The following is a 26,836-nucleotide window of genomic DNA, read 5'->3' as shown; positions in this document are numbered from 1 at the left end:
CCAAACTTCACGTCTGCACTCCAGCTTACAGCAATACAAATACACGCTGAGGACGGGGATCCTGGGAACTGCTGGACAGAATTATTTCAAATAATTCAGCATGAGGCAGACATACAACGGGAAGACTTTTCAATGCAAACAGCTCAAGTTCAGCAAAGTTAAACATCACAGCAGTTGTCTGGATACGGCAGCACTAGGAGCGGTACCAGCTCTGTGCCTGCACACACCCCCCAGCGTCCCTGCACCCCCGTGTCCCTGTCCCTTACAGCTTTGCCGTAAGCATCGTGTGCCACCCGTCACCTCGGGAAGGTGGCAGCGCTGGCTGGGATGGCAGCATTTGGCAAGGGCAGTGTGAAAACACCCAGCACGTGCCACATCCCAAACCGCAGCATCATGTTCCCGGTCAGCGCCTTCTCCTCTGGAGAAACACGGGCCACATCCAGGCTGGGGGTCCCAAAGCACCCAAATGAGTGGGTACCCAACTGCATTGGGTTTAGTGCAAACAGAGATACACCCAAAACTTATGATGTGATGCGCGTGATGGCATTTGTGTCCAAGGGAAGGCAGCAAGGTCTCCTGCCTCTACCTACCGCCTCCCAATTCACGGACAAAGGTATTGGATGATTTTAGGGCAGAAAAAGACTCTTTTATCCAGCAGATAACATCTGGAAACTGATGCTAAAAAACTTCAGATGTGGGGGGTGAGTTTTTCAGCTGTGAGGACAATCGCTCACTGCAGCCCATTAGGAACAAACCAGCTTCTGAGTCTTCCCGCTATGACAGAACAGCTTTCACATCATGTAGGAAAACAGATGTGCTCTGTCAGGCCTGGTGCAGAAACCACCGCACCAAATTCTCCAGGTTTTGAGCCTTCTTTTTGTAGGGGAGAGAGCAGACCGACCCCTTGGCTGGGCATCTCCCCCCCGCGGCATCCCCACGTCCGTCCTTCAGCCCCCATCAGATGCACTGCAGCACAACAAGCCGGGCTGGCTCTCCCCTCCATCCTCTGGTGCAGAAAACCTCGGCTAAGAAGACCTCTGAGATAAAAGCTGCATTGTAAAAATATACTGGCCAGCTCTGTCTGGGGGCTCTCGTATCTCCTGCAAACCCTGAAGTTTTAATCATTCGTTCTCTGCCTTTGCAGGGGCAAACAGGCTCGGGGAAGGCAGCACAGCTGGGGAAAGAGGCAGTGATCCCTGTAGTTACACCACTTCCCATGCACAATCTAGGGTTGTGTGAGGGAAAAGTAAATAATACCATTTAATCACCTAATTGAGGACTCCATAGTAATGTGCGTGCACTGGAGGGTCAAATAGAGACGACATGAAGCATCCAAATCTGGTATTTCTAGATTTTTAAGCAATTTGACTTGCAAACTGGTTAAGATTACCATACTTTTGTAAACTTTATATATACACGTGCACACGCACAAACATGATCTCTGTCATATTAAATATATGCTACGACACATACACAAACAGTACTGATGCGTTGCAAATTATGTGTGATTTTGCATATTTACAGTGGGTTAAATGTTTAGTTTGCAAAATCCCCGTGCATATCGTAATTGCAGGCACACAACAGCGTAAGACACCAGATCCTTGCTGTACTACACTGTATTGGGCACTTCAGAGCACCAGACCTCCAGGAGGATAATTTACCGACAGACCACTTTCACCAACCCTCCAGCAAGAAATACCATCTGCAGGAGCCAAGCGTTGCATTTTCAGATGCCACTTATCCCTTAATTAAGCAGATTTTAATTGGGCAACTCTAAGCTTTAATTAATGGCAAATAGTTCGTGAGCGTTTATTTTTGGGTCACGTTCCCAGACAGGATTTTTCTGGGTTGGTTGGTCACCACCTCTGAGTGGGACCTGTGCATGTTAGCACAAGGTGAATGCAGAAATGAGTGTCTTACAAACAAGTCAGTGCTTCCTTCAAAATAAACGTCCTTTTTTATAGTCACTTTATTAACATATTTGACATCCCCCACACAGCCCAACACTTCCCAGTGAAAAGTCCCAGACCCACATGCCAAGCTTTGGGAACTGATTGCTTGAAGTTTTTGTAAGACAAACCAGTCCTGCGCCTCATTTTATAGCATGAGGGGCCCAAACCCCGTTCTGCCCATCCCAGGTGGTAGCTGCTCAGGGGCTCCAGCCACCAGGAGGAACAGGACTCAGCATTCCCTAAAGTTTCATGAAAAGTTTCAGGACGGTGACTCAGTGATCAGCCATAGAGGGGAAAGATGAGGGACATGGAGGGATGCTGCTGTACCCCAGGAACAAGAGCGCCGGCTGTGGCTCATTACGTTCTATTCCACATCAGAGAAGCCACGCACAAACCCCGGCAAGCACAACTGCCCTGCTCCTGCAGGGAGAGGGACACCGTGCCCCTGCCGCTGAGACCCTTACACCACACTGAGACCCCCCCAAAGAGAGACCTTCCCAACACCGCCAGCCGATCCCACGGGGATGCCATTGGGGGTGTGTGTGGGGAGCCTTTCTGTACGCAAAACAAGCGAGGCTGTCCCGCGGCCGGAGCCTCAAGGTGTCCCCACCCCGGGAACCGCCGCCGCACCCCGCAGAGCCCCGGCTGCTGGGGGCACCGGTACCGGCGGGGCTGCAGCCCGGGCGGACAGTGCATCCTAGCGGGGAGCGCCGCGCCCAGCACCGGGACCGCCGCCATGCCCCCGCCGACCGCATGCATGGGGGGGGATAGTGTGAAACCCCCCGCCCCGGTGCGTTCCTACCTGCGTGCAGCCCCGAGCCCGGCTCGGGGAGCTCCAGCCCCGCCGGACACAGGGACAGGGACAGGGCGCAGAGCAGCGCCAGCGCCCGCGCCCCGCAGCGCATCGTGCGCCCGGCCCCGCCGCCCCCGCCCCGCGCCGGGGACACCCCCTTCCCTCCGCCCCCTTCCCCACACGCACCTCTGCGAGGGTTGGCACACACTCCTGCGGGCCCGGTGCTGCAGGGGTTAATGTCCCCCTCAGCCCCCCTCCCCGAAACTAGAGGCGCTTCCAACGCAAGGGTCGGAGTGGGGGTTCCCCGGCGTGTCCTGGAGAACAGGAGCTGGGGGAGAGCCGCTCGATCTCTGCAGCTGCCTGGAAGGAGGTTGGAACCGGGGGGATCCCTCTTTTCTCCCAAGTTGTTAGTGATAGAACAAGAGGAAACGGCCTCAAGTTTCACTAGGGGAGGTTGAGGTTGCATTTGGGAACAATTTCTTCCCCAAAGGGCTGTGGGGCATTGGAACAGGCTGCCCAGGGCAGTGCTGGAGTCACCATCCCTGGAGGGTTGGACAGACGGACATGAGGTTCTCAGGACATGGGGCAGTGCCAGGGGTGGGTTAAAGGCTGGGCTCGATGCTCTTGAAGGTCTTTTCCAGCCAAAATGTTTCAATGTTTCTATGTGTGCAAAGCTGCAGGGGGTAACACAGACACAGGCTTGTACCTAAACCAGGGGCTGCAGGGTTAATGACCCCCCATCATGTGCTGGTTTCACCTCCATGGGTAAAGGAGATGTGCATCCCTCACAAATAAAAGTTGCTGTGAGTGGGTTTTTCTGAGTGCTTTGCCCTCAAAGATGTCTCCCAGCTCGCTGCTTCTCCCAGTGAGATGCCTGACCCTGTGTTCGCAGGGTGATGGGAACAGATCAGCCTCTCAACCTGGCATTTTGGGGTGAGGGAGGGACCCCAGCTCTCCCAGTCATCTGGGTTTAACCCCCGCTCTCCTCACCCAGACCCTGGGACAGTTCACCCCCTTCTTGGCATTACAGGGGTTAAATCTCACCAGGTCCCCCTCTCTGCCCCTTCCCCTGCCACTCATCGACTCAGCTTGTCAGGGAAATGAAGGTCGGACACACTCAGGAGTCATTTGCTTTGCTGTGTAGCAAACTTTATTTGTCGAGAACACATGACACGGGCTCGGCTTTCCTTTCTCAGGTGTTGCTGAATCCCATTGATTTCCACGGCTGTCACCATCTGTCCCAGCAGCACATCTGTCGCATCTCGGGGCTCTGTCCTGCAGCCGCTCTGTGCTGTGGGACACACCGTGCAGAAACTCTGTCCTCCGCTCCTTCCACATCCCACCGCAGGACCAGTGTTTTAGGTGGGTCACCTGCAGAACCGGGTCTTTAAAATGCGTTCTGCTCCACGAGGAGAAACAAAACCTTGCAGAAGGCATTTACTCTGCCACAGTCCAGCTGGCTCAGCTCATCATCTTTCTAAATGCACTGTCACTTTGCTGGATCCAGTAACACAAGCACATCCACTCCCTTCTGCAGCCTTCTGAGAGAAAATGGGGCTTTACATCCCTATGGTATTTCAGGTTTTTGTGCGGGAGCAGCTGGGCAAGGACCGTGACGACTCCTCCTCCTCTGCTGGCGCCGTGCTGGGCAGAGGAAATGCTGCCAGAAACAGAGAAATTATAAAAAGACACAGGCAAAACTGGGATATTCCGTTTCAGAGCAGTGACAGAAAGTGGAGATGAGAATAAAATGAGTAAACTATGGTTATAGATATTGTTTTATTTGAATTAACGCAGCTCTGCTGCATCAGCAGGTCCCACGCTCTCTCCGTGGGCAAAAGGCTCCGCTGCGGTGTTTCCATCAGTTTGCTCAGACCTCAAACAGCCTCGGCAGCTCCTTCGTGCTGACTCACTTGCCTCAAGACTTCACCCCCACAACTATTTGCAGAGCCTTATCAGAGCCCCCTCTGTATCGCCAACAGAGCTCCTCAGAGCTACCGCCATTGGTCCCCGACCTTTCGGCATTTTTTGTCATTGCTCTTTGCTCTGAATTCCCTCCAGCGAACCAAGGTGTCTGTTAGGGAGATGCCAAAATCCCAGTGTCACCTCTCTAACACCCCACTAGGAGCCTGTAAATGTAAAAAAAAAGAATCATGCACACATCAGTGATTTAAAACACAGAGACAGAATAATCTGCAGGAGCTCAGGAGACCTTGTCCTTGCTTCTGCATTCACTTGCAGGGTGACCCTGAGCAATTTAGTCTCCTTGAGGTGTCTCAGTTTGCTTTTGATCAAATGAAGATGCAAAACCAGCCTCTTCTGCGAAATACTTTGCAATGAGCTGAGGGACAGTGTTGAGGCTCGTTATGATGCTTTTTGAAAACAGTGCTTTCCTCAGCCCTAGAAATACCAGGAGGTCTGCTTAGGGCTGATCAAGAGGGATGAATTCCACCGGGACAGGTAATTAATCAGTTCGGAGGGCACGCAGGAATCTATGGGCATCGTCTGCAGATGTGACTGGAACGGGGAATCAGCCAAATGATGCTGGGAGGACAAAAAGCCAAGTTACCTGCACTGCTCAAACTCAGGTGTATTCAGTGTCTCACCCCAAGTTTTTTGCATCCTAAGGCAAATATTTCAGGGAATAACCCTCAAAAACCAACAAGGGGAGATGTATCAGACTTTATAAATTTTTTTCTGTTGTTTCCCTAGAATGTAGAAAAAGCCTGAAAATGCTACCCCCTATTGGTAAAACGAGGCGTGGGGGTGTCGTATGTAGAAATACTGATCCCAAGCCCAGATTTATCCATGGGGATGTGGGGAGCAGAAAGGGAGCAATCTGTGCCAGCAAGATGTGTCCCTGTGGGGCAGGGACCCCATGCAAACCCACTCCCGGCAGCTTCACAGGGACAGTGTGACACCCGGCACAAGAACCCGGCACTGCTGGGGATGAGGTACAAAAACGGAGCTGTTTCGTGGAGTTCAGCTGAACTCAACAGCAAAGGATGGGAAGAATACAACTGAAATAAGGAGAAAGACAAAGAGAGAGGAGGAGATGATAGGGAAGGGAAAGGGAGGGAAGAAAGAGGAGAAGAGAGGGAGAAAGAAGAGAAGGGGAAGAAGAACAGGAAGAGGAAGAAGAGGAAGAGGAGGAGGAAGAAGAAGAAGAGAAGAGGATGAGAGAAGAGAAGAGAAGAGAAGAGAAGAGAAGAGAAGAGAAGAGAAGAGAAGAGAAGAGAAGAGAAGAGAATAAATTCCCTAAACGGCTTTTAGGATTTGAAAACACAGCTGGGATTGTAAGATCATTCTGGAGCTGCTCTGTGACACACATCTGGAGGGGAGATGGTGCTCATCTGGTGCTCCAGGCAGATTCCAGCTCCGCAGAGACGTGGTGCAGCAGACTGGGCTCTGCTGGAGTCGGGATGCACACTGATTCACAAATCTTGCACTATTTTTCAAACCTTTCCTTGTATGCTGCTCAGACACATTCAGAAATCTCCCTTCCTCCTGTTCGTTTGGGATATCTTAAAAATCCAACTCTTCTCCCCTATGCTCCACTGTTGTCCCACCCAAGAAACCCAACCCCTGCACAGCCTGCAAGCCAAGAGAAGTTATTCTGCTCCAAATTTTGCCGACAATTTGCTGTGTGACCTCAAGCAAAATAATTTTCTTCACATGCTACAGCCTGATCTGGTGATCAGGAGAGAAAGAGACCTTTTCGTTGCATGTACCGCATTTCGCAGTATCACAGTATGTTTGGGATTGGAAGGGACCTCAAAAGCTCATCCAGTGCAATCCCCCCATGAAGCAGGAACACCCAGCTGAGGTTGCACAGGAAGGTGTCCAGGCGGGTTTGAATGTCTGCAGAGAAGGAGACTCCACAACCTCCCTGGGCAGCCTGGGCCAGGCTCTGCCACCCTCACCAGGAAGAAGTTTTTTCTCAAATTTAAGTGGAACCTCTTGTGTTCCAGCTTGATCCCATTACCCCTTGTCCTATCATTGGTTGTCACTGAGAAGAGCCTGGCTCCATCCTCCTGACACTCCCCCTTTATATATCTGTAAACATTAATGAGGTCACCCCTCAGTCTCCTCTTCTCCAAACTAAAGAGACCCAGCTCCCTCAGCCTTTCCTCATAAGGGAGATGCTCCACTCCCTTCAGCATCTTTGTTGCCCACAATACCCAAACCTCAGGTGGGACCTTGGATGGTCTCATCACAGAAATGATGCAACAAAATAGAAGAAGAGTTGAATGATTTTTTGGAGAGTCCTTGATGTTACCAGAAGTGTCACAACACCGCACCCCAATGAAGGAGATGCACGCAGTGCATTTTTCACCCTGGTGGGGGATGAAGGTGATTCTGCAGTTATCCAAAGATATCAAAAGTTCCTGCCTTGTGTACCAACAGACTTCGGGTTTTTCTTCTGTTCAGTGCAAGCCTTGGGAGTAAGAACTTCAAGGTACACTCAGCAAGTATTATTATTATTATTATTATTACTATTTTTCTCTACAGGTACAATGTCATGCCCTGGACACGTGGCAGACTCCTGACACCAAACCAACCCCACGTGGCACCGATTTCCACCCTAATGCCTGAGGTAACACCAGGGACACTTGCTGGGAGCGGGTTTAAAGTTTAATATGAGTTAATGCTAAAGGGAGCTGCATGCTAAATATTTTTGCACATCGACATGAGAATCGCAGAATCATTTTGGTTGGAAAAGACCTTTAAGATCGAGTCCAACTGTTGGCCTAACATCCCCTTGCTAAAACCTTTGAAGGAATCAATCACTGCTGGGATGTTTTGTAACCCTCAACCTAAAGGATGCGACATTGCTGCCTGTTGGGCTGCAGGAATTATCACCTCACGCACATCAGAAAACCAACAGACACGGCCAGTTTCTTACAGCATCCCAAGTCGGGCTCAGCTAAACCCGGTTTTACACCGGCTCGCAGGGGCCAGCGCTCAGCGTGGTGCTGGAGCCAGGTTGCCCCCCATGACTCTCCAGTAGCCACAGGCTGCGCTCCCGGTCACCAGGCACACTGCACACACCACCTCTGAATTGCTAAGGGTTGTTTGGTTTTTTTTTTGCTAAGTTTTTATTTTAATTCAAGGACTTTGCTTCATACAAAATGTAATTGTAGAAACAACTGCAGAGTTCAAAGTTTGGCTGATAAATATTATTCAGGCAGCAAACTATGCAATCACAGAACCTTTTTTTTAAACCTTTCCCCCCTTTTTTTTTTGGGTAAAGTTCCGCTTGTGTTGCATGGTTGGAACTTTTATCATTTTTAACACTGTTTTTTTAAATATAAAGTTTTGCAACAAACCCCCAATTTATATCAAATATAATTAAAAATTAACAACTGATGAATACATTGTATCAAAAAAGTACGAAGATAAACATTTTCCATGCACATACTTTTTATATATATGTATATATGTATATATTTTACATGCAAACATTACTTATTCAAAGTACAGCCACTACGAGACTGGTTCTGGATGCAGAAAACTGATCGGTGCAATTCAAGTTTGGCAACTCAGTATGAGGGTTCTTGGAAATATCATGTGTGCATTGAAGAGACAGCAGAGAGGCTGCAAAAAAAGGTGGGAAAAGGGTTATGAACAATCGTGGTCAGGCTTGTCTGTCACTGTCATTGAGCCCTACGAGGCGAGTGAAGGGTTAAACAACTTGAGATTCTTCTGCGTGTTCTGCCTGAAAAACAGAGCGGCCCAAGGCCACCGTTTGGCCACCGTTTGGCCATCGCTTCCCGACGGTGCGTTAGTGTGGGACGAGGGGTTTGGGGATCTGAAATGGGAAAGGAAAGGGAAAATCGGAGTGGGGAAAAGCCAAAATTCTTCAGGACAGAAAGACGTCCGTTTTGCTTTCTACTGTGGGTACAATGTCAGCGTGCGCTGCCAGAGAGATCGCGTCTTCCCTCCCCTGCCTGGACTACGATGGTAATGTTTTCTTTAAAACCTCAAATAACGTGTTTGTGCCTTCAGGTAAGGAAAATGTAGAAAACATTTGGTCACAATCGTGCTGACGCCTGAAACAGGGAAATCCAGCAGATAAAGCTACAGGATGGATGAAGGTCTTTCTGCCTGGTTTTGGGATGTGTTTCCGAGCGTGTCGTCTGGTTGCATAGCCCTCTGGTTGCAAATCACAGCCGTTACCCATGGCAGATCTCTGCCCACCGCACTCCCTTTATTCAAAGTGCACAGAAATACAGAGACAAAGATAGAGACACGAGGTTTTTCCTTTAGCAGAATCCAGGGATGAGATTGGCCGGAGATTATTAGTAAGTAACAGAACAAAAAAAAAGACCCTAAAACACAGAAAGAAACAAAACCAGGTTGAATTTCCTCAACAGAAGAGCTACAGGAGATGTGAAGAACCACCCTGTTCTCTGCCCGAGGCTGAAAGACTTTTGCTGTGACCACAAGAGACCTCCCGAGCGTTTCAGCAGCATCCGATACCCTCCAACCGCCCCAGCATCCAGCGGGATCTCTGCCTGTCCCCAGGCATCACCTCGGGAACTGTCACAGTTCTGGGGCTCTAAAAATGAATCCATGCAACCCTCTTCTCTTTCCTATCAGCATGTTTAGCGATGGGCTCATCCTGCACCTCCCACCCTTCCTCCTTTAACCTTTTATCAGTGTACGACGTATCCTCCGGCCACCCTGCGCCCCAAATTAAAGAAATCACCCAACACAAGAATCATTGCAAGAACACAGAAATCTCATCCCTGAGAGTCAGAATTAGAGGTTTTGCTTAGTATTATTATTTTTCTTCATAACCTTCTCTTAGCGGGCAATAAGAACGAGACTCTCTCCAACTGCCCTTAACACAAATGATGCACCGTGGAGCGCGGCCAGAGCTCTCGCAGCCCCACAGCGCGAGCGACGCTGCTCCTGCCAGAGCATCTCCGTACTTTTCCACCTGTGCCTCCAATGCTACTCAATGAGAAAAGGCCAGTTTTGTTTGCTGCAATCGCTCCCCTCCCATCAATAAATAGATATATTATAGAGAAAAAAATAAAAGGCCAACAAAACCCAAACCAAGCCCAAAGCATGTTCGTCTTCCCCACTGTCAGCTTCCAAGCTGGTACTCGAATACACCGTCCAGTAACGCGACGCGGGCTGCTGCGTGTCCCGCGGAACCTGCGGCTCCCCCGCTCTGCCCTCCCGCCCTCCCCGCGCTCTGATGCGCCGAAGCCAGAGGTCACGTCGTCGCTGTGAAAGATTTCAAAGGTTAGGCACTTAGTAGTGAACAACTGGAGCATTCGGTAGAAACGGTGGGACCTGGAATGACAATTGGACTAATTCTCTACATAAAGAGTATTTTTTTCTTTTTTTTTCTTTTTTTTTTTTTACTGTACAATTTACAAAAATGCACACAATGAAAAGTTAAAGTTCTATCTAATAGCTTGATATAAAACCAATAACATTTCCTCTTCTCACCCCTACACTTTTTCCGCTTTTTTTTTAATCTGGATTTTTTTTTTTTTCATTTTTTCATTGTTTTTTGTTAAATCAAGCTTATATTGTAAACAAGACAAAACAGTGAGGGGCGTGTGGTGGTCGACAGGAGAGAGGGGACAGAAAGAAAAGTCTCAGCAGCAAGGAAACAGTCCTTACAAAGTAGCTCTCTTGTGGCTTCATTGTGTGTCAGTGGGAAGAACCCGACGCGGTGGCGAGTAACATAAAAGAGACTGAACACGGCAGCGGCATCCGAGCCGAGTCCCGGCTGCCGGAGCCCTCGGTCAGCGCGGAGATGGGTCCCTGGCTGCGCCAAAAAGCTTTGCTGGGGCTGAACATCAAGTCCCGAGGGACCGTCCTTTGTTCTGGTTTGTGTTTCTCCTCTTCCAGTGTCTTGGGTACCTCTCTTTCCTCTTAGCGGTGAAGGAGACAAAAGGCGGATGCGATCTTTGTTCGTGCGTGTTTGCAACCCCCGACTCCCACCCTGACCGGGGAAAAAATAATAGAATAATAAATTAATTAAGAAATAGCCCAACAAAAACTGCGAAAAGGATTGACAGCCTGGTTTTTTTTCCGCCGTCAAAGGTCAGGACCGCTCTTCTCGCACGTGTCGCGGATTTGGCATCTGGTGTCTTTGAACTAGACAAGGCAGTCGGGAGGCGGGCGAGAGGGGAGAGAGATGCGCTCCCTCCGCTGCCCTCCCCCTAAGGAGGGAGCCTTCTTCCTCCGTTTGTCTAGTGAAAAATTAAAAGAAAAAAGAAAAAGAAAGGGGAAAAATAATGAAAAGGGCTGCAGGAGCGTCTCCGGAGCGGAGGCAGAGCAGTTCTCGCATCGGGGGCTGCCCCGCGGGTCCCTCCGGCCCCGGGCACGGCACACGTGGGAGCACGCAGCCTTCCAGATGATAAAACTCATCGATTTTAAACGCGCACACCTCGAGGGGCTCCGCCACGCCGCTAGCACCAGTCATCCTCGTCGGCTTCGTGGTAGTAGCTACGTCCTCTGGTGCCAGTCCCGGGGCCCGCGTTGAGCCCCAGCGTGTAGTGGTACCCGTTGGGCACCCTGCGGATCTGGTGAGACTGGGAGGTCAAGGAGGAGACGTAAGAAGTCCTTGAGGAGCGTCCCGAGTTGGTGGCCACCGCCTCCTCGAAGGTGAGCGTGTCCTCCGGCACGGCGCGGTAGGGGCTGTCACCGTCATCGCGGTGGCCCAGGTAGGGGTCGGAGCCGATGCGGGCCACCACCGGCGGGGTGGGCTGCTGGTCCCCCCGCAGCAGCGCGTTGTGCTCGGATAAACCACGGCTCAGACGTCCCGGGGAGAAAGTGGGGAGGCCGGTTTGGAAACTGGTGAAGTGGACGGGCGAGGAGTTAGCGGTCTTGTAAGTGATGCTGGGGCGGGGGGTCAGTGGAGTCTGTGGGAGCTGCCTCCGGCCCCGGCATGGGGTACTAGCACCAGATGTCGACAGCAAGGGGCTCCCATTAACTGAACCACTGCCCTACATAAAAATTGGAACAAAGCAAATCAAAAAATAAAAAAGGGAAACACCAGACAAACACAAAGGCAGGCAGGTATCAAACAGAAGGAGAAGCAACAAGAGGGAGAGACAAGTCACAAGAGGAAAGAAAAGCAAAAAAGAGAGAGTTTAGACAAGCACAGTTAGGGGGAGGAGGTTCTTGAGAAATCATTCAACACGAGATGTAAAGAGCTGGAGAACTAAAGTTCTGCAAGCAGTAGATAAGAACAGAAACGATCAGAGCATCGGTAGGACTCCAACAGAAGGGGACACTGTCCGGAGGAAAGGCATCCACACCATACACGGGCTCGACATGCGCCTTACCTGAACTAGGCGGGAGCAGCTCAAAAACATACGGTAGGTTTGGGGTTTCTTTGATTTTTTTGCAAATACAATTCTGCAAAACAACACTCTTCGCTTTGGGGGGGATTTTTGCAGAACTTCACCCGATGGTTGTGAATGCTGATGTTGGGGAGCATCTTTGTGGTCAGAACTGGGTTATGTGGAAGGAGGATTTGGGGCAGACTATTTTTTGATAGTTTTGGGGAATGAGATGTATTTTAATTAAATAGCCACTTTCTGAAAAAAAATAAGCTTTTTGGTGTGCTTTAACAAGAGGGTTTCTTAAAGAAAAACTGTCCACTTTCTCTTTGATATCAGACATCGGATTTTTGAATGTTATAGAAGTCTGGCAGCTTCCAGAGTTACTAATAGAAACACGTGGGAGCAAGCTAAGCTACAGCAAATTAAAAAACGCCGTGAGTGAGAGGAACAGGCCCTTGTTTTGGCATTTCTGTTTCCATTCTCCCAGGGCAGCACATGAGTGGCCCTGTGAGTGTGTTTTAAAAAGCCCTCGGCCTTTCGTGACCTAACATTTTGAGGCCAGACCTTTAATTTTTAAAGAGCGGCTTTTCCTTCCTATAAAAACCACCAGGTTGTTGCTTGTTGGGCTGTCGGTCAACGCTTGCGCTGTTCTGCTGGGATTCTCCAGCAAAGTTTTGGGGATAAGCCGGGCAGTGCTGGATGCAGAGGCTATTTCAGCGGCAGTTGCCACGAGCCGTGTCCTATCTATCAGATGGAGATGCAAACCCTGTGTTTTTTGGGGGTGCAGAGCAGCAGGGGTGTCCCAAACTGCAGCCCCACCCTCCACAAGCATCAGGGACCGATGTGGCATTTGCTGCTGGGCCAACAACTCCCGTCTTTCACAGCCTGGAAAGCAAGACTTGGCCTTTCTCTTCTTTCATTTTCACCCTCTCCTTTCTCTGTTTTCCCCACATTTCAGCCTTACTGCTCTAGACCCATAGTCCCATCTACCCGGCTGCTCTGCTCGAGCAGGGAGCAAGGGTGGTCCTTGGCAGTGGGGTCCCTCACTTTACAGGTGGCTGCTAAAGAGCCACCAAGTGACATTTGCATCCCTGTCTTGGATGTGAAGTACCAAGCAGGACCTCAAAGGCTTTACCTCCTACTGCCTGGCCTTCCTTCCCTGTTCTGTCTCCATTATTTTAAGCAAAACATAAAAAAGGTGCATACATCCCTGGAAGACCTTGGGCTCTCTTCCCACCCTGCATCTCCTCACCTGTCTGTGTGGACCTTGCTCTGGGCCTCCGTTGGGTGAGGTGGGTCTGCTCTGATCTGCAGACTTGGGCTGAGAACGGTCCCGGCTGCCGTAGCGGTCGCAGGAGTAGAAACGCTGCTTTTCGGAGGAGGAGGAAGAGTGTTGCTTCCTCTCTTGGGACCGGCCACGTTCCTGCTTCTTGTCCTTGGAAGAAGACTCACCAGACTGGGCCACTGAAAGAACATTGGTTGGGAGTCACCAACATGGGAGGAACTCCCAAGTATGGGGCAGGGAGGTCTTTCCATGCAGACAGGACCCCAAAGCACATCTGATGGCTGCTGTGTATCACAAAGGGAGGAGGACAATGGACAAATCCTTGTTTGCAAAGCACTTACCAGCTTCTCCATCGGCCAGCTGATGGGGGGACCTGTCCAAGGACTTCTGCTTCTTCTCCTTCCGCCGGTGGCAGCGGTGGTGGTGGTGGTGATGCCCTTGCTCCGGCGGCATGCGCTCCAAGGAGTACTCGTAGAGGTGCATGGGGTGAGGCCGCTGCGGGGTCAGCGTGGAGACGGAGCGTTTCATGGGGCTCGTGTCCGGGATGGGCTGCAAGGCAGACGGAGACATGGAGCAGGGTGAGGGCTGGCGCTGCGCCCCGCTCGGCTCTCGCTTCCCACCATGGGGAGGGTTTTACAGCAAGAGAAAGGGGCAAGGAGGGGAAGGAGGAAAATAGTTAATCGGGTGTAACTAGAATGGGCAGAAGGACTTGTGGGATGGTAGATTGAGTAGTGCTAAAGGTGGAGGAGCGAATGTGATCTCGGTTTGCTGAAATGGGCTTTACTTTTAGCAGAGGGCCAACCCGCAGGTGCCACGGGCACAGAGCGATGTGCAACGTGTCACACCAAACACAGCGGCACAGGAGTCACCAGGAGGTGAGCAGGGGCACAGGGCAGCACAACAGCCAAGCATCTCAAAGGTGATTCTCCAAGACCAGTGTCGCCTAAAGCTGCTTCAGGGCACAAGGTCATCCCAAAGCAACTCCAAAGAGGAAAGCAGGAAAGCGTTGCTGGGTGTCACATGGAGAGGGGAAAAAAATCAAGAATAAGTGGGCAAGGGACAGGCCAAGCCACCAAGACATTATTACTTCTATCTCCCTGCAATCGAAGACAATTCACATCAAACATTTAAATCACCATCACTCCTCAAAGCCCTTGTGGCTGGGCCAAGTAGGATAGTGTGTGTGTCCTGCAATTCTACCACGACTTCTCTAAAAATGACTATCGGTTTTTGCTAATGCTGTTTTCAAATCATTTGTGGCCAAACATCTGGACACTGAGCACAGTAACACCATCTCACACGGGCACCGCTGGATCCTCTCCCTGGGCCAGCAACAGCTCCAGATGCTTCTCCCTTCCCTTTTGGCTCAAAACCTCACAAAGATGCTCTGCAGAAACCAAGACTGCAGGACAGCTATTCACACAGCCTTTCCCTTCCCTACTGCCCAGGGGTAAAGCTCAGAAAACAAGGACAATTCCCACACGTCCTTCTCTGTCACTCTGCTGGCCTCCAGCTGGCTCTGTGGTGGAGACAGAGCTTCATCCATCCTCTGGAGCCTTCCCTGGTCCACCGCAGCATCAAAACTGGTGGCAGAGGACTGACCTTGGAGCACGGTGGTCCAGCCTGATGGGAAAGGAGCTCCCAGGTCCCTCAGCTCTTACACGTGTTTCATTCACAATCCAATATATGCCTCCAACAACGCTTCTCGCAGAACATTTACTTTGTTCACTGTAACCTTTCCAAAGAGCCCTGTATTATTTTTACTGTCTATGCTATTTTATTTGCTTATTCTGAAATTCAGATCTCCGGTGCCCCGTGCTATTTGCACAACGCCAAGCCAGTTGTTTCACAGCTCTGCTCCTTATTTCGAGTGGAAAGAACCGCTCTCCCTCCCAGCGGGCTGGTGCAGGTGGATTATTGTCTGTGCAAAGGTGCAGTCTGGGCTGAATTTTTGTCTGGTGCTCTCTTGCTAGGCAGTTACCCAAACTTTGGTGCTTCCCAGCACAGAGCAAGGCAGAGCGGTGGAGCTGGAAGATCTGTCAGGGGCACAAGGCAGATGCTGCTGGTTTTGGGGGGCTCAGGGACATCAGGACATCCCTGGGCTCATGGTGTCCTGCGTTTGTTTCTTCTGGTGGCCCTTGCTCTGTGGGCAAGAAATTATATGTTTGTACTCCTTGTTTATTGTTGAGCCTGAAGATGGAGGAAGGCAGAGAGGTTCTGCAAACTGGATGGTCTGATGGGCAAAAAAGTGAAAAGTGAGAATACTTCCCACTTAAAACACTTATCCAGATTTCAAAAATCCACAACAGAAATTTCCCAACAAAAATCCAGACGAACTGACAAGAAATTAACATTTCTTTTCGAAATTTGGACTTGGTTTTGTGCTTATTCCGAAGACAAAAGTCCCTCTTGACACTAATGAGAAGCGGCAAAGTGATGAATACCCTTTCCATAAATCCTGACAATGCTCTCGTTATGTTAACGAGGCATGCACAGCCTCCCCACAAGCCTTGGGAGGCTACACCATAACCCTTCCAAGAGTTGCTAATTGCTTCTTCATTACCAAACCAATTGTTCTCACTTCCTAAATTCCTGTGCAACAAGGCATACAAAAAAACAAAGAAACAAGCAAACCAAACAAAAAGTCCCTGCTGTTACAGCGTGCGGCGTGCAACTGTGGATCGAGGGGACTGCGGCAAAGTGGAAAGAGATAGCGGCTGCGTCGGTGCAAGATTGGACTCCAAATGAGAAGGGGGGGAAAGTAAAGGGTTAAGGAAGGTTAATTATTTCTTAATATGAATTTAATAGGATACAACTTAGTGCAAACTACATACTGCTAGGTAACTCCCAGGTGACCGTGCTTTGCTCCTCTGCAAACAATTCGGACAAGATGAGAGACATTATTTGAAGCAGCCCCACAGTACAGCCAGTGTCAGACATCACGGCAGATGTGCAGCAGACACGATGACGACAAGGGAGGGGAGGTGACAGGGAAGGACAGCAAAGTGGGGGGAAGAGGTGAGATTAGAAGGGTTTTTTTAAAACATGGAACATAAAGAGACAGAGGAACAACAGGCAAACGAAACGGAAAGGGAGACATCCAGAAACAGAAAGCATTGCAAATAAGAGTTATAAAGAATTCAGAGTTTAGGGGAGCAGAAGCAGCACGTGAGAGGGAGGGTGGAGGGGATGGAGGGGGAGACACACAGAAAGTACATCGGTTATTCAGCTGAAGCTACAACCACCAAAACATTGTATTATTAAATGAGGTTAGATCTGCTCGGGTATTACGGGCCTGATTCATAATGAGATTAAGCAGCTTTCACGTGGGGCAGCCGTGTCCTGGGGAACTTGTGTCTGCAAGTATCTGGCTGCAATGCAGAGGAGTTTCCCCAGGAAAGGCTCGTGCCTTGGGAGAAGAGATGCTGCTTGTGGTCTAGAATAAAAGACAACATTGTTCTGGGAAGGGGGAAGGGAGGGGCTATGGCTTTGCTTTGGGGTCTGTTTCATTTATTAAGCATGTTGAGTGGTGTTCCTGATAACACGGAGAATCCAGCTCCAGTACAAAGACTGCAGGTTCTGCAGCCAGTTCGGAATTTTGCTCGCCGATGAAATGCAGCTTGTGCCAGCCTGAGCACATGAGCAAAGAGATGTTACCTGCTGGAGCTATTGCTGCGTCTGCAGTACACAGGCTTTTGGTTTTAGGATGCAGCGCATCTTCCATATTCTGCATCCCATGGAGAGCAACGGGAACAGCCCACGGGCTGCTCACTCTTGAGTGTATGGATCAGGCCCTTGGAATGAGAGAGACACAGCTACGAGTGGTGAGATGTTCTGACACACAGGACAGTGACCGGGGAGTGTCTGGGACAACGAGCTAGCAATGAACATGTGAAATGCCCAAAAATGATCGGGGATAAACCATGACACCCTATGCAATCAGGAGCACCCACAGGTTGCTGTAGAAGTCAGCTCTAATGGGGAGGTTTCTTTACAAGAATTTAAACAAGGGAAATCCTCAACGAGATTTTAGTGACCAAAGTTACAATACGATCTATGCTAAATACTATGGGAAGAGAATAAAAAACACAGAGGCTGCTTAGTGTCTCACTGAAGCCTTTCAGGCACAGGCTGCCTGGTGTTTTCTGTGCCTATTACATTCATCACAGAGAATCACAGCACTTCTCCAGCTTTTTTGACAGCCGGGGCACAGGAGCATGCCTTGGCTGCCTGTCCAGATAGATGGTGGAAAATTATGCCTTCAGGAATACAGGCTGGCAAACAATATTGCCCCTGGTTAATCAGAACAGACACTCTTGGGTAGGTGTCCAGCCAGAGGGATTTCTCTGGGTCGCTTTTTGCTGCCACCAAGGAGAAATAAAATGGGGGAAACGCTGTGTCTACACATGAATCTATTACACTGGAACAACCCAGAGAGGTGGTGGATGCCCCATCCCTGGAGACATCCCAGGCCAGGCTGGACGGGGCTCTGAGCAACCTGAGCTGGTGAAGATGTCCCTGCTCATGGCAGGGGGGGCACTGGGGGAGCTGGGAAGGTCCCTTCAACCCAAACCATCCTGTGATTCTATGAATACCTGCCATCCAAACACAAAGGCTTGTTACTTGTCTCCATGTTCAGCAAATATATTCTAAAACAAACATTCACAAATAACTTCCAGCAACACAGCAAGCAGAAGATGATACTGTGTTCCCAACCCACTCTCAGTCTCCCACCACCAGAAAAGCCTCCTCACTCACCTGAGTTTCGGCAGCCAGGCGCGGCATGGAAGCCGCTCGCCCCTGGCTCTCCAGGCCCGGTTGGTGCTCTCCGTTGGCAAGTGTGGGGCTCATTTCCCTCATTTCTACCACCTGAGAGAAAGAAGAAATGGTTTCAGTAGCGAGAATGTGAACATGAGCTTTGAAGCCATCATTTGAGCAACCTTCTGCTAAGTTCAATTCAATTGTGAAGAGAAGCTGGGAGAGAATTTAGAGAAGGTCAACAGAGCTGGTGAAGCACCCGGAGCACAAGTGTGATGGGAGCGGCTGAGGGACCTGGGGGGTTCAGCTGGAGAACAGGAGCTGAGGGGAGACCTTCTGATCTCTGAACTGCCTGAAAGGAGCTTGGAGCCAGGGGGGTCGGGCTCTGCTCCCCAGGAACAAGCGCCAGGAGCAGAGGAAACGGCCTCAAGTTGCGCCAGGGGAGGTTGAGGTTGGATCTGGGGAACAATTTCTTCTTTCCCAAAGGGCTGTGGGGCATTGGAACAGGCTGCCCAGGGCAGTGCTGGAGTCACCAGCCCTGGAGGGTTGGACAGATGGAGATGAGGTTCTCAGGGACATGGGTTAGTGCCAGGGGTGGGTTAATGGTTGGATTCAATCTTGAAGGTCTTTTCCAACCAGAATGATTCTATGATTCTAAGAAAGAGCTTACTTTATCTACAGTGCTGTCTTCAACAAGGACATGAATGGGCCAAGCTCTTCCACCATCTCTGACCTGTGAGACCTCTCCTCTGAGTTTGTACACTAATGACAATGAGACTGGGACAAAGGCACAACTTGGAGACGCTAACCCTAAGTAACCAATCACAGCAGGCACCTCATTCCAGGAAAAGCGTGTCCACATAGACATCTGTCAGGTTTGGATTTTTTCCATAACATTCAAGTAGACTTTGGGTTGTAAGAGAGAACAATGTTTGACTCAAGGGGGAGAAGACCTCTTCAGCTCTGTGGGAAGCATGTAACCAGATACCTATTAAAATTTACTGCATTTCTGTCTATCTTCACCTGTTTACTCACCCGTTCAATGGGGATTTCTTCTGAGTGGCCTCGTTCAAAAGCTGGTGTTCTGGTTTCATAAAACACGTCCTTGGTGCGTTGGGTCCCCCAAGAACTGGACTCTTTGATCCCCCCCTCTGGGGCTGGCCTGTCAGAAAGAAAAGAGGGAAAAAGATTAACTCTTTTGCAAAGAGATTTTACTGACCTTATTGTTTTGAAGCTAAACCGCTCAGATACCCTTTGAGGTTCTACTTGTGAAACTACCTGCAGGGTAGGCACACCTGCTGGTGAAGCTATAAGGTCCCCTGGGTTTTGCCAGGGCCACTTTCTATATAGCCTGAAGATCCCACAAGCAACAGATAAATCAAACCAGGCAGCACGTTGTTGGTTGGTTGGTTGGGTTTTTTTCAGTAACTATAGAAAGCAAACTTCTACAGCTGAAGTTCTGCAAAGAAAAATTGAGAATTCTGGAGTTTGGGCAAATTATGTATGCAGGACTAATTAGATGAATAGCCCTAAATGGCATTGGCCCAACAAATACTGAAGTACATTCTCTGAATGTACAGTGGTACAAATGGCCTTGGGTTTAACTCTTGAGTCTGGTGTCAGTTTCCCCATCGGGGTTATCTGGGACATTGAAACCTCAGATGTCTATCACTAAAAGTCCACAGCACTTGACATCCCAAGGAAAGTCACCTGAAGAAGAGCAGGAAATGGAGAATTGATTAGGGATCACTGTTACTGTAAGTGTTTGGGAAGCTCTCTGTGGAGCAATTGTTTTGTCCAACTAGATTCTGTCCTGGAAAGTCCCAAGAAGCTCTTGGTGTTACCAAGCACCACAAAGCTTGAGGGACTTTTTCGTTCACAATGACGTTTTTACTCAAAAAAACTCATTGTATTGGTGGCTGGTGTTTCCTTAGTTGTTTTGCAATGATGCCAAATTCCTCTAAGTAAACTCACGCTTAAGACCAGCCACAACGGAAAGTTTTCCAATTAAAATGCAGAGGAGACTGTTAAGAAAACACGTAGCTCTGGAGAACCCAACGCTACCACCACAAAGACAGCTGCCCATGAGGCACAGTGGGAAGCAAAGCCACATGGAGACATTTTGGCAGGAAACTGTCTCAGCCATGGCATGAAGGGGCTGCTGGTCTTGGTGTCACCAGCTGTGAGCTCCCACCTCCAGAGCTACTGAACCAGCGGCGTTTGGGGTTGGTGTCTATGGCCAATGTGTTCCTCCTTGATGCTAGAGTTTTGGTGGGGTGGCCGGGGGGTACTCACAACGCGCCCCCGTTGTTGAGCGAGGCCGAGCTCTTCTGGCGGAGGAACGCCTTGGCATTGCTGAATGCTGCCGGCTGGGTCTGCTCCAAAGTGGCCTTCAGGGGGTGGAAGAGCGACACCGGTCCAGGCTGCCAAGCACAAGGAAAGGTTGTCAGGGACAGAGCTGTGTGTGGAGAAGACAGTCTGCAGTATGTTTTCTAGTTAATAAAATGCCCATCTGTCACTTTGAAAGATCAGCCCAGCAGAAAGCACATCCCAACCTTCCCACGGCTGGAAGAGGCTCTGAAGGACAAGTGCTGCCCTCAGCTCTGCTGCAATCCCCCTTCCCTCTAACAAGTATTCCCCTCTGACCAGGGCACAGCAGGGATTTCATACACTGATGTGGCAGATTCAGCTGGCCCATCATGTCCCTGGGTCTGCTCCAGCCTCCCGTCTGCAAGACAGACAGACAGACAGGCCATGCTGGAGATGAGCTGGATGATCATGAAATCAGTGGGCATCTGTCCTATCAGAAACCATTGGGGTTTCAATGCCAAGGCAGTGGTGTGAGAATATTTTCAAGAAATTGTAAAAATTTTCAAATCTATTAGAGCCAAAATGATTTTGAATAATTCCCATTTTCTAAAGTAACTTCAACACGATATAGCCAAACTGTCACCAGCTTTCACGAATTCTTTGGTGTTCCAAAGAAACCTTTTGGTGTGTCGCAATCCCTAGGCCATTTCTGCAAACAGGACGTAGCCTGCCGAACGTCACTTGACATTTTTTGGAAAACATCTTTCCAGACCTACTGGAAAAGGCAACTACAAGATTTTTTTTTTTTTGCTAATATCTGGGTTTTTTTGAGACAGCGTTTTCAAATCCTGCCTGGACGAGCATCCAGACTTTCTATACGATACGTGCTGGTGACTCTCAGGAGAGATGCTACCCAAGGCTGGAGAAGAAACTACCCAACAGGGAGGAGCAGGAAGAACATATTTTGGCGGAGTACCTGGCACAGGCCCCCGGCAGGCTGGTGGACTTGTTCCCTGCTGTTCTTGTTCTGCTTGTAGAAGTCGAATATCATCAGCGCCGCGTAGACCTTCCCCACGGTCATCTCATCGGCTGCCGGAGGAGGGCGAAACGCAGCACAGATGTTCGGGTGAGGAAAGGGAAAGGATCAGGAGAAGAGAAGAATAAGTCAAAAAAGCACGGGAAATAACAACAAAGAGGCATAAAAAACAAGGAGAAAGGAGAGGGGATGTTACAATAAGGAGGCAAAACAGACACAGAGAAGTGGGGGGAAGAAAACAAACGGTTACAACAGATTTCTGCAGAGCTTTGCCCATTGCTGCCGTCCCCACTGGAGGAGGATGGCCCATCTCTAGCTCTCAAACATTCACAAAGACCGTGTAGAAAAAAGACAGGCAGGAAAACTCTGTGGCATTATAAGGATTGCTGACACAAGAACTGCTAAATTAATACCAGATCCATGGCCAGCTTTTTATCAACAAAGAAGCCTTATTCCTTTTTCTTTGAATTACAGTCACCTCAGTCATAGTGGGCTAATATACATTTAAAGAGTATTTCACTTTTCCAGATGTCTTCTCTCCCAGCTTTGCTACCAGCCCTTCCCTGCATGGCAGCTGAGCGAAGAGTTAAAGCAGCACATATTGAGGCATCAAGAGAGAAGGGAAGGAAAATACTTAAGAAGTCACTACCCACTGATTTGCACCTCCTCAGCTTCTTAATTAACAATGCCTTTATTGCTCTGTGCAGTTCCTCATTAATCAGAAATCCAGAGCCCTTGTCTTGGCCAATCAAGATAATAACTTTCCATTTTCTCAGCACGTTCACCCAGGACATCAAGTAACACAAAGACCTTTAGCCCCAAAATACCTCACTTCTGATGCTATAAGTTCTCTGAAAACTTTATTTTTCTTCTATAGTTCTGGAGCCTAGACAGTAGACGTTGCTCTCCTGTCCCATAATGCACAGGCTGGAGGCAGCCAAAGCTACAAAAAGCTCTGAAAGAGGCCACACAGGGCATCAGTCCCTTCTTGGAGCTGGTGTTTTTTGGGTTTTTATTCCTAAGTACAGGAAATCTACTGTAGCATAATGAAATACAGGTCTAAATGTGGCCTCAGCTTCCCTGTGCCTCCTGTGGCTGTGGCACGGAGGTGTGGGCTGGGAACAGGGGATCCCTAAAAGCTGACCTGCACTGGGTTTCTTTGCTGCATCCTCTGTGCACTCAGATGGGACCAGGGACACAGCAGACAAGGAGGGACAAACCCCCCATGGGCTTCTCAGGTGGCTGGGATGGGGTAGGTGCTTCCCCATGAACCACTTACGTTTGTGAGGAGGCACCAGCAAATCCAGAGTCTTCTGGGACAGATTGGGCCAAACCAGCGAGATCTCCTTTCTCAACTCAGCGTCACACTGGTGCTGTTTAACACCCCCTGCAGAAAGGGAGGGGAGAGAAAGGGGCACATTAAGAAAAGTGAAAACCCCTTGTCCTGTCATCACACACCACAACTCGCACAGCAAGCATGGGGGAGGCATTTCCCCACTCCCACTTCTCCAGAGCACCAAGGCAGCACCAGCTATGGGTTGCCCAGAGAGGTGGTGGATGAAGCATCCCTGGAGACATCCCAGGCCAGGCTGGACGGGGCTCTGAGCAACCTGAGCTGGTGAAGATGTCCCTGCTCGTGGCAGTGGTGGCACTGGGGGAGCTGAGGAGGTCCCTTTGACCCAAACTGTTCTGTGATTCTACATCGCAAAGGGAACTGGTGGCCTCCTCCATGAACTCATCTGGAGCATCATCACTTCAACCTGCTGACCCTCTGCTGTTACTTGGGGCCTAAACTTAAGCTTAGACTTACTACCTGACTGCAGGTGCTGGACAGTGTCAGCAGAAAGCAGCAGCACCTCTCACAACCTGGTCTGAGGTGCTGGACTATGAGCAATGCCATGATTGATTATAAACCCTTTCCACCAACAACTTAATGAAGTTCTTGGCAACAAGGTGCGCTCTCCTGTATCAGCAGCATCAAACAGCTGCTACCTCACAATATAAACCAGAAAGAACTGAATGCAGTGGTGTTATTAAAATGACCAAAGTGAGGTCTCAATACACAAGTGGAAAGTGATTAAAGTGGATGTAAGCCAACAGGGCAGCTCCCAAATGAATGCACAGCACAGTAGGCAATTAAGTAGTTCATCCGAATGACAGAGATTATTTTTCTAAGAGAAAAGTAATGGAAGGAGGCTCTGGGTACTCTGCTACATCATGGTTTGAACTCCCACATGGAGGCTCATTAGGGAGTGTTTATTAAGGGCCTGTCAGTCCCACTAAAGACTCAATTAAACATAGCACCCGAAACCTATTCAAACAGAGCACCTAACAACAAAATAGGTCAAAAACTCACAAGCCACAGCACATATAAACCTTAGAAAGAATCCAGCATTGTCAGCTGAGCTCTCTTGTCTGGTTCCCTTCCAGTGGGCAGTCAAAAGGGTGGGGGGAGCCTTTTTCAACTGAAAAACTGTTTGGATTACCATTGCTGACAGGTAACCAGAGTCCTAAAATAATACTCTCACTGTCCTTATCTAGAGGTTATTACTAAAATAAGGGGCTGTTCCCTAAAATTCCAGGCAGTCCTAAATTCACCCTTAGAAATTAGTATCTGATACTGGGTGTCGCTCCCCAGGGGAGTTCCAGGGACCCCAACGTTTTGTCTTCTTCCAGCAGCGCCTCCCCAAAGCATCTCAAGGGCAAAGTTTAAGCAATGTATGAGGGAGGTATCAATATTGAGAAGTTGAAGGGCTGGCTAAAACCACTTCAAGAAAGAACAAGATCCTAACCCTGCTCGCCCTTCCCTCATAAGAACATTGTTACCTCCTGCTAGCTTTTAAATTGGGTACAAGGGTGCTTTGGCTGGTCATGCCTTGATTCTGACCCCAGCCAGCCTGATTAAATAGCGTAATGACGCAGAGAAAAGACCAGTGTATTTTATTACATTGCAATGTTTAATTGGGAAGACAAGCATATGCCTGATTAAACACTTAAACTTCATCTCATGGCAGAACGTGGTTCATGGCACTTGGAGCCGCTGCTTTGCTGCCAGCAGACAGCAACTGGAGAGGAAGGGCTGCTGTTTTTTCCTCGTGCTGGAATAGTCTAGGAAAGAGGTATGGAAACTCCTGTTTCTGTTATACAGCACCAAGCACAGAGATTCTGTAACCAAAGCTCTCCACATCTCATCAACAGGTCGACCAGATTACAGTCACACCAAAGGCAGAGAGATGCTCAGGACCCCTCTGTTGCCTGTTCCCAAAGCTCCCTGGTCCTTGGGTGCAGGCAGGTGACTGGCAAGCAATAGAAAAATAGGACTTCCACCTGGGGCAGGATTTCTGGGTTTTGGGGAGGACACCAAGCCAACAGCCAAGTTGGGGTTTGAGCCCACGTGTGCTGTGAAACGTCACCTCCCTCTCACCTGAGGCCAGTTTGATTTCCAGGGCAGTGCGGATCAGGGCCATCAGTGTGGATGTGAAGTGGACGGTTAAATCTTCAGGTGAGATCGGCATGTTCATCCGCACCAGGCGCTGCGGAGAGAAACACGGTGGCTGTGAGCGGGGGTCAGGATGCTCCCCCCCATCCTCCCCTTCTCCCCGCTGGAGCCCTTAGAAATAGCCAGATTACAAACGTGTGTGAGCTTTTTGTGCGCTGAGCTAAAACACATCTTCTCCATGTAAACGTCAGCTCCTTTTCAGGAGTTTTAGTGGTTAAACAACTGATTTGCCAACATTTGCACTGCAATCCTACCCGGACAGTTCTTCCAAAAGAAGTCAGTTTGAATGTTCTCACCCCATTTCACAGCCTGGTACCCTACTCCTGACAGCCTCCAATTACATCTGCAGCTTCAAGATGTGGCTGGTGCCAAAGCAGCCAGCTCAGGAGAGAGAAACCATGGAGCATCTTTGCCATCCCTTCTTACACCAGCTTCCTTCACCTCTATTCTGCCTCTGCAACAGGAGCGACAGAAATAAATGGGACTTGGCACCGTTTAAGATGATGGGGGCTTTGCATCCAGCATTTGAGGATGCAGCTCCACCCAAAATGTGACTCTTCTGCTGTGCAGGTGGCCTTGCCAGTGAGCAGTATGTGAGGAAGGCACTGCTGGTGACAATGACAACAGGAGGCACCTGAGTGCTTTGTATAACAGCTCTGCAGGCTCCAGAGTGGTCCCATGATGATGTATTTTGTACACAGCCTGCTTAGAGAAAGCTCCAAGACACAGTTTCCCAGAACTATGAACTGAGCTGCCTTAGGCAGATTGGATCTGGGGAACAATTTCTTCCCCAAAGGGCTGTGGGGCATTGGAACAGGCTGCCCAGGGCAGTGCTGGAGTCACCATCCCTGGAGGGTTGGACAGACGGACATGAGGTTCTCAGGACATGGGGCAGTGCCTGAATGGGGTAATGGTTGGACTCTATGATCTTGAGGGTCTTTTCCAACCAAAATGATTCCATGATTCTATGATTTTGGTGCTCTGGGAGAAGACAGAGTCCAGCCCTGGGATCTTCTCCCAGCCAAGGAGAAAATGTTCCCCCAGAGGGGACATGTGGTGGGCAGAGAGAAGGCACAGGGCACTGGTCCAATGCAAAACATCTGCCTCTGAAGTGAGCTAACATTCAGAGGAGCCAAATCCTCCTTATTTATCTTATTGTACTTCTTCAGAACTTGTTGCATGCTGCGGGGACTCATGTAACAACCTGCCCCATTTCCTGAAGTCTGAGGCAAACCATTGTAAGCTCCAAGAGCTTTCTTAAGCATGCCCAGGGGTCATCTTCCACGTGTGACAGGCCTCGCAGATAGGGAAATCAAAGCCAAGACTCTCCTGCCTTTATAATTCAATGACAGTATCAAATGTTGGTAACACTACAACAATATTTTCTCTTCACTTTTATCAAATGAAACAGCATTTTAATTCAGACTTTTGCTCTCAGCACACAAAAAGTTGCAACACAAGTATTATGTCAAATAGAGCCCAGTTACCACTTACAGGGTCCCACTGAATTCCAGTTCAGTGGGAGAGAATTAAGGGATGGAGAGAGAAAGAAGATGCATGGAAGGTGAAGAACAAGCAGATGAGAAATAATTCCCCAGGAGAGCTCTATCCTCACAAAAACAAGCACCAAAAAACTTCCAGTGACTGAGACATCCCAGGTCCCTCAGCTGACTTTCTAGACCAAATTCCCAAAGCACATGAACGTGGAACACAAGCCACATCACAGGTATCCGCTGCAATGCTGTATGAAGGTCTTTCCCCCTAAATTCTTTCTGAAAGACTCAGAAGGAAATTTCCCAAGGAGATACACACTTGCAATTGCACACTTGGCTCAGCAAAACCTACGTTTAAGTTCTGGGTGGGAGTGCTGCTAACAGCTGCCTCCA

The 26,836-nt window shown here is 49.4% G+C and overlaps 2 protein-coding genes across 29 annotated transcripts in view; both read right to left on the bottom strand.

The window, feature by feature from the left end:
* COL27A1 (collagen type XXVII alpha 1 chain) overlaps positions 1–2,885 on the bottom strand; it is a 69,269-nt gene extending 66,384 nt beyond the window's left edge. For all 15 annotated transcript variants that reach the window (XM_065854046.2, XM_071817284.1, XM_071817280.1 and 12 more), the window contains exon 1: positions 2,755–2,885. In XM_065854046.2, the coding sequence (XP_065710118.2) occupies positions 2,755–2,857 (103 nt within the window). In that variant the 5' untranslated portion in view covers positions 2,858–2,885. The remainder of the gene's footprint in view (positions 1–2,754) is intronic.
* A 1,028-nt stretch (positions 2,886–3,913) lies between these two features.
* CACNA1B (calcium voltage-gated channel subunit alpha1 B) overlaps positions 3,914–26,836 on the bottom strand; it is a 279,142-nt gene continuing 256,219 nt past the window's right edge. For 11 of the 14 annotated variants that reach the window (XM_071817478.1, XM_071817466.1, XM_071817465.1 and 8 more), the window contains 10 exons: positions 24,876–24,984; positions 22,731–22,838; positions 21,392–21,504; positions 20,401–20,528; positions 19,141–19,267; positions 18,106–18,216; positions 16,182–16,217; positions 13,689–13,896; positions 13,315–13,526; positions 7,911–11,720 (listed from right to left, as the gene is read on the bottom strand). In XM_071817478.1, the coding sequence (XP_071673579.1) occupies positions 11,184–11,720; positions 13,315–13,526; positions 13,689–13,896; positions 16,182–16,217; positions 18,106–18,216; positions 19,141–19,267; positions 20,401–20,528; positions 21,392–21,504; positions 22,731–22,838; positions 24,876–24,984 (1,689 nt within the window). In that variant the 3' untranslated portion in view covers positions 7,911–11,183. Of the gene's footprint in view, positions 4,406–7,910; positions 11,721–13,314; positions 13,527–13,688; positions 13,897–16,181; positions 16,218–18,105; positions 18,217–19,140; positions 19,268–20,400; positions 20,529–21,391; positions 21,505–22,730; positions 22,839–24,875; positions 24,985–26,836 lie in introns of those variants that run through there. The other 3 variants (XM_071817476.1, XM_071817477.1, XM_065854208.2) reach the window with 3 other exon arrangements.

The sequence above is a fragment of the Patagioenas fasciata genome, chromosome 20, assembly GCF_037038585.1.
Source record: "Patagioenas fasciata isolate bPatFas1 chromosome 20, bPatFas1.hap1, whole genome shotgun sequence".
NCBI classification, from domain to species: Eukaryota; Metazoa; Chordata; class Aves; order Columbiformes; family Columbidae; genus Patagioenas; species Patagioenas fasciata.
The sequence above is the reverse complement of the archived record's forward strand: the minus strand, read 5'-3'. Positions and strand labels throughout refer to the sequence as shown.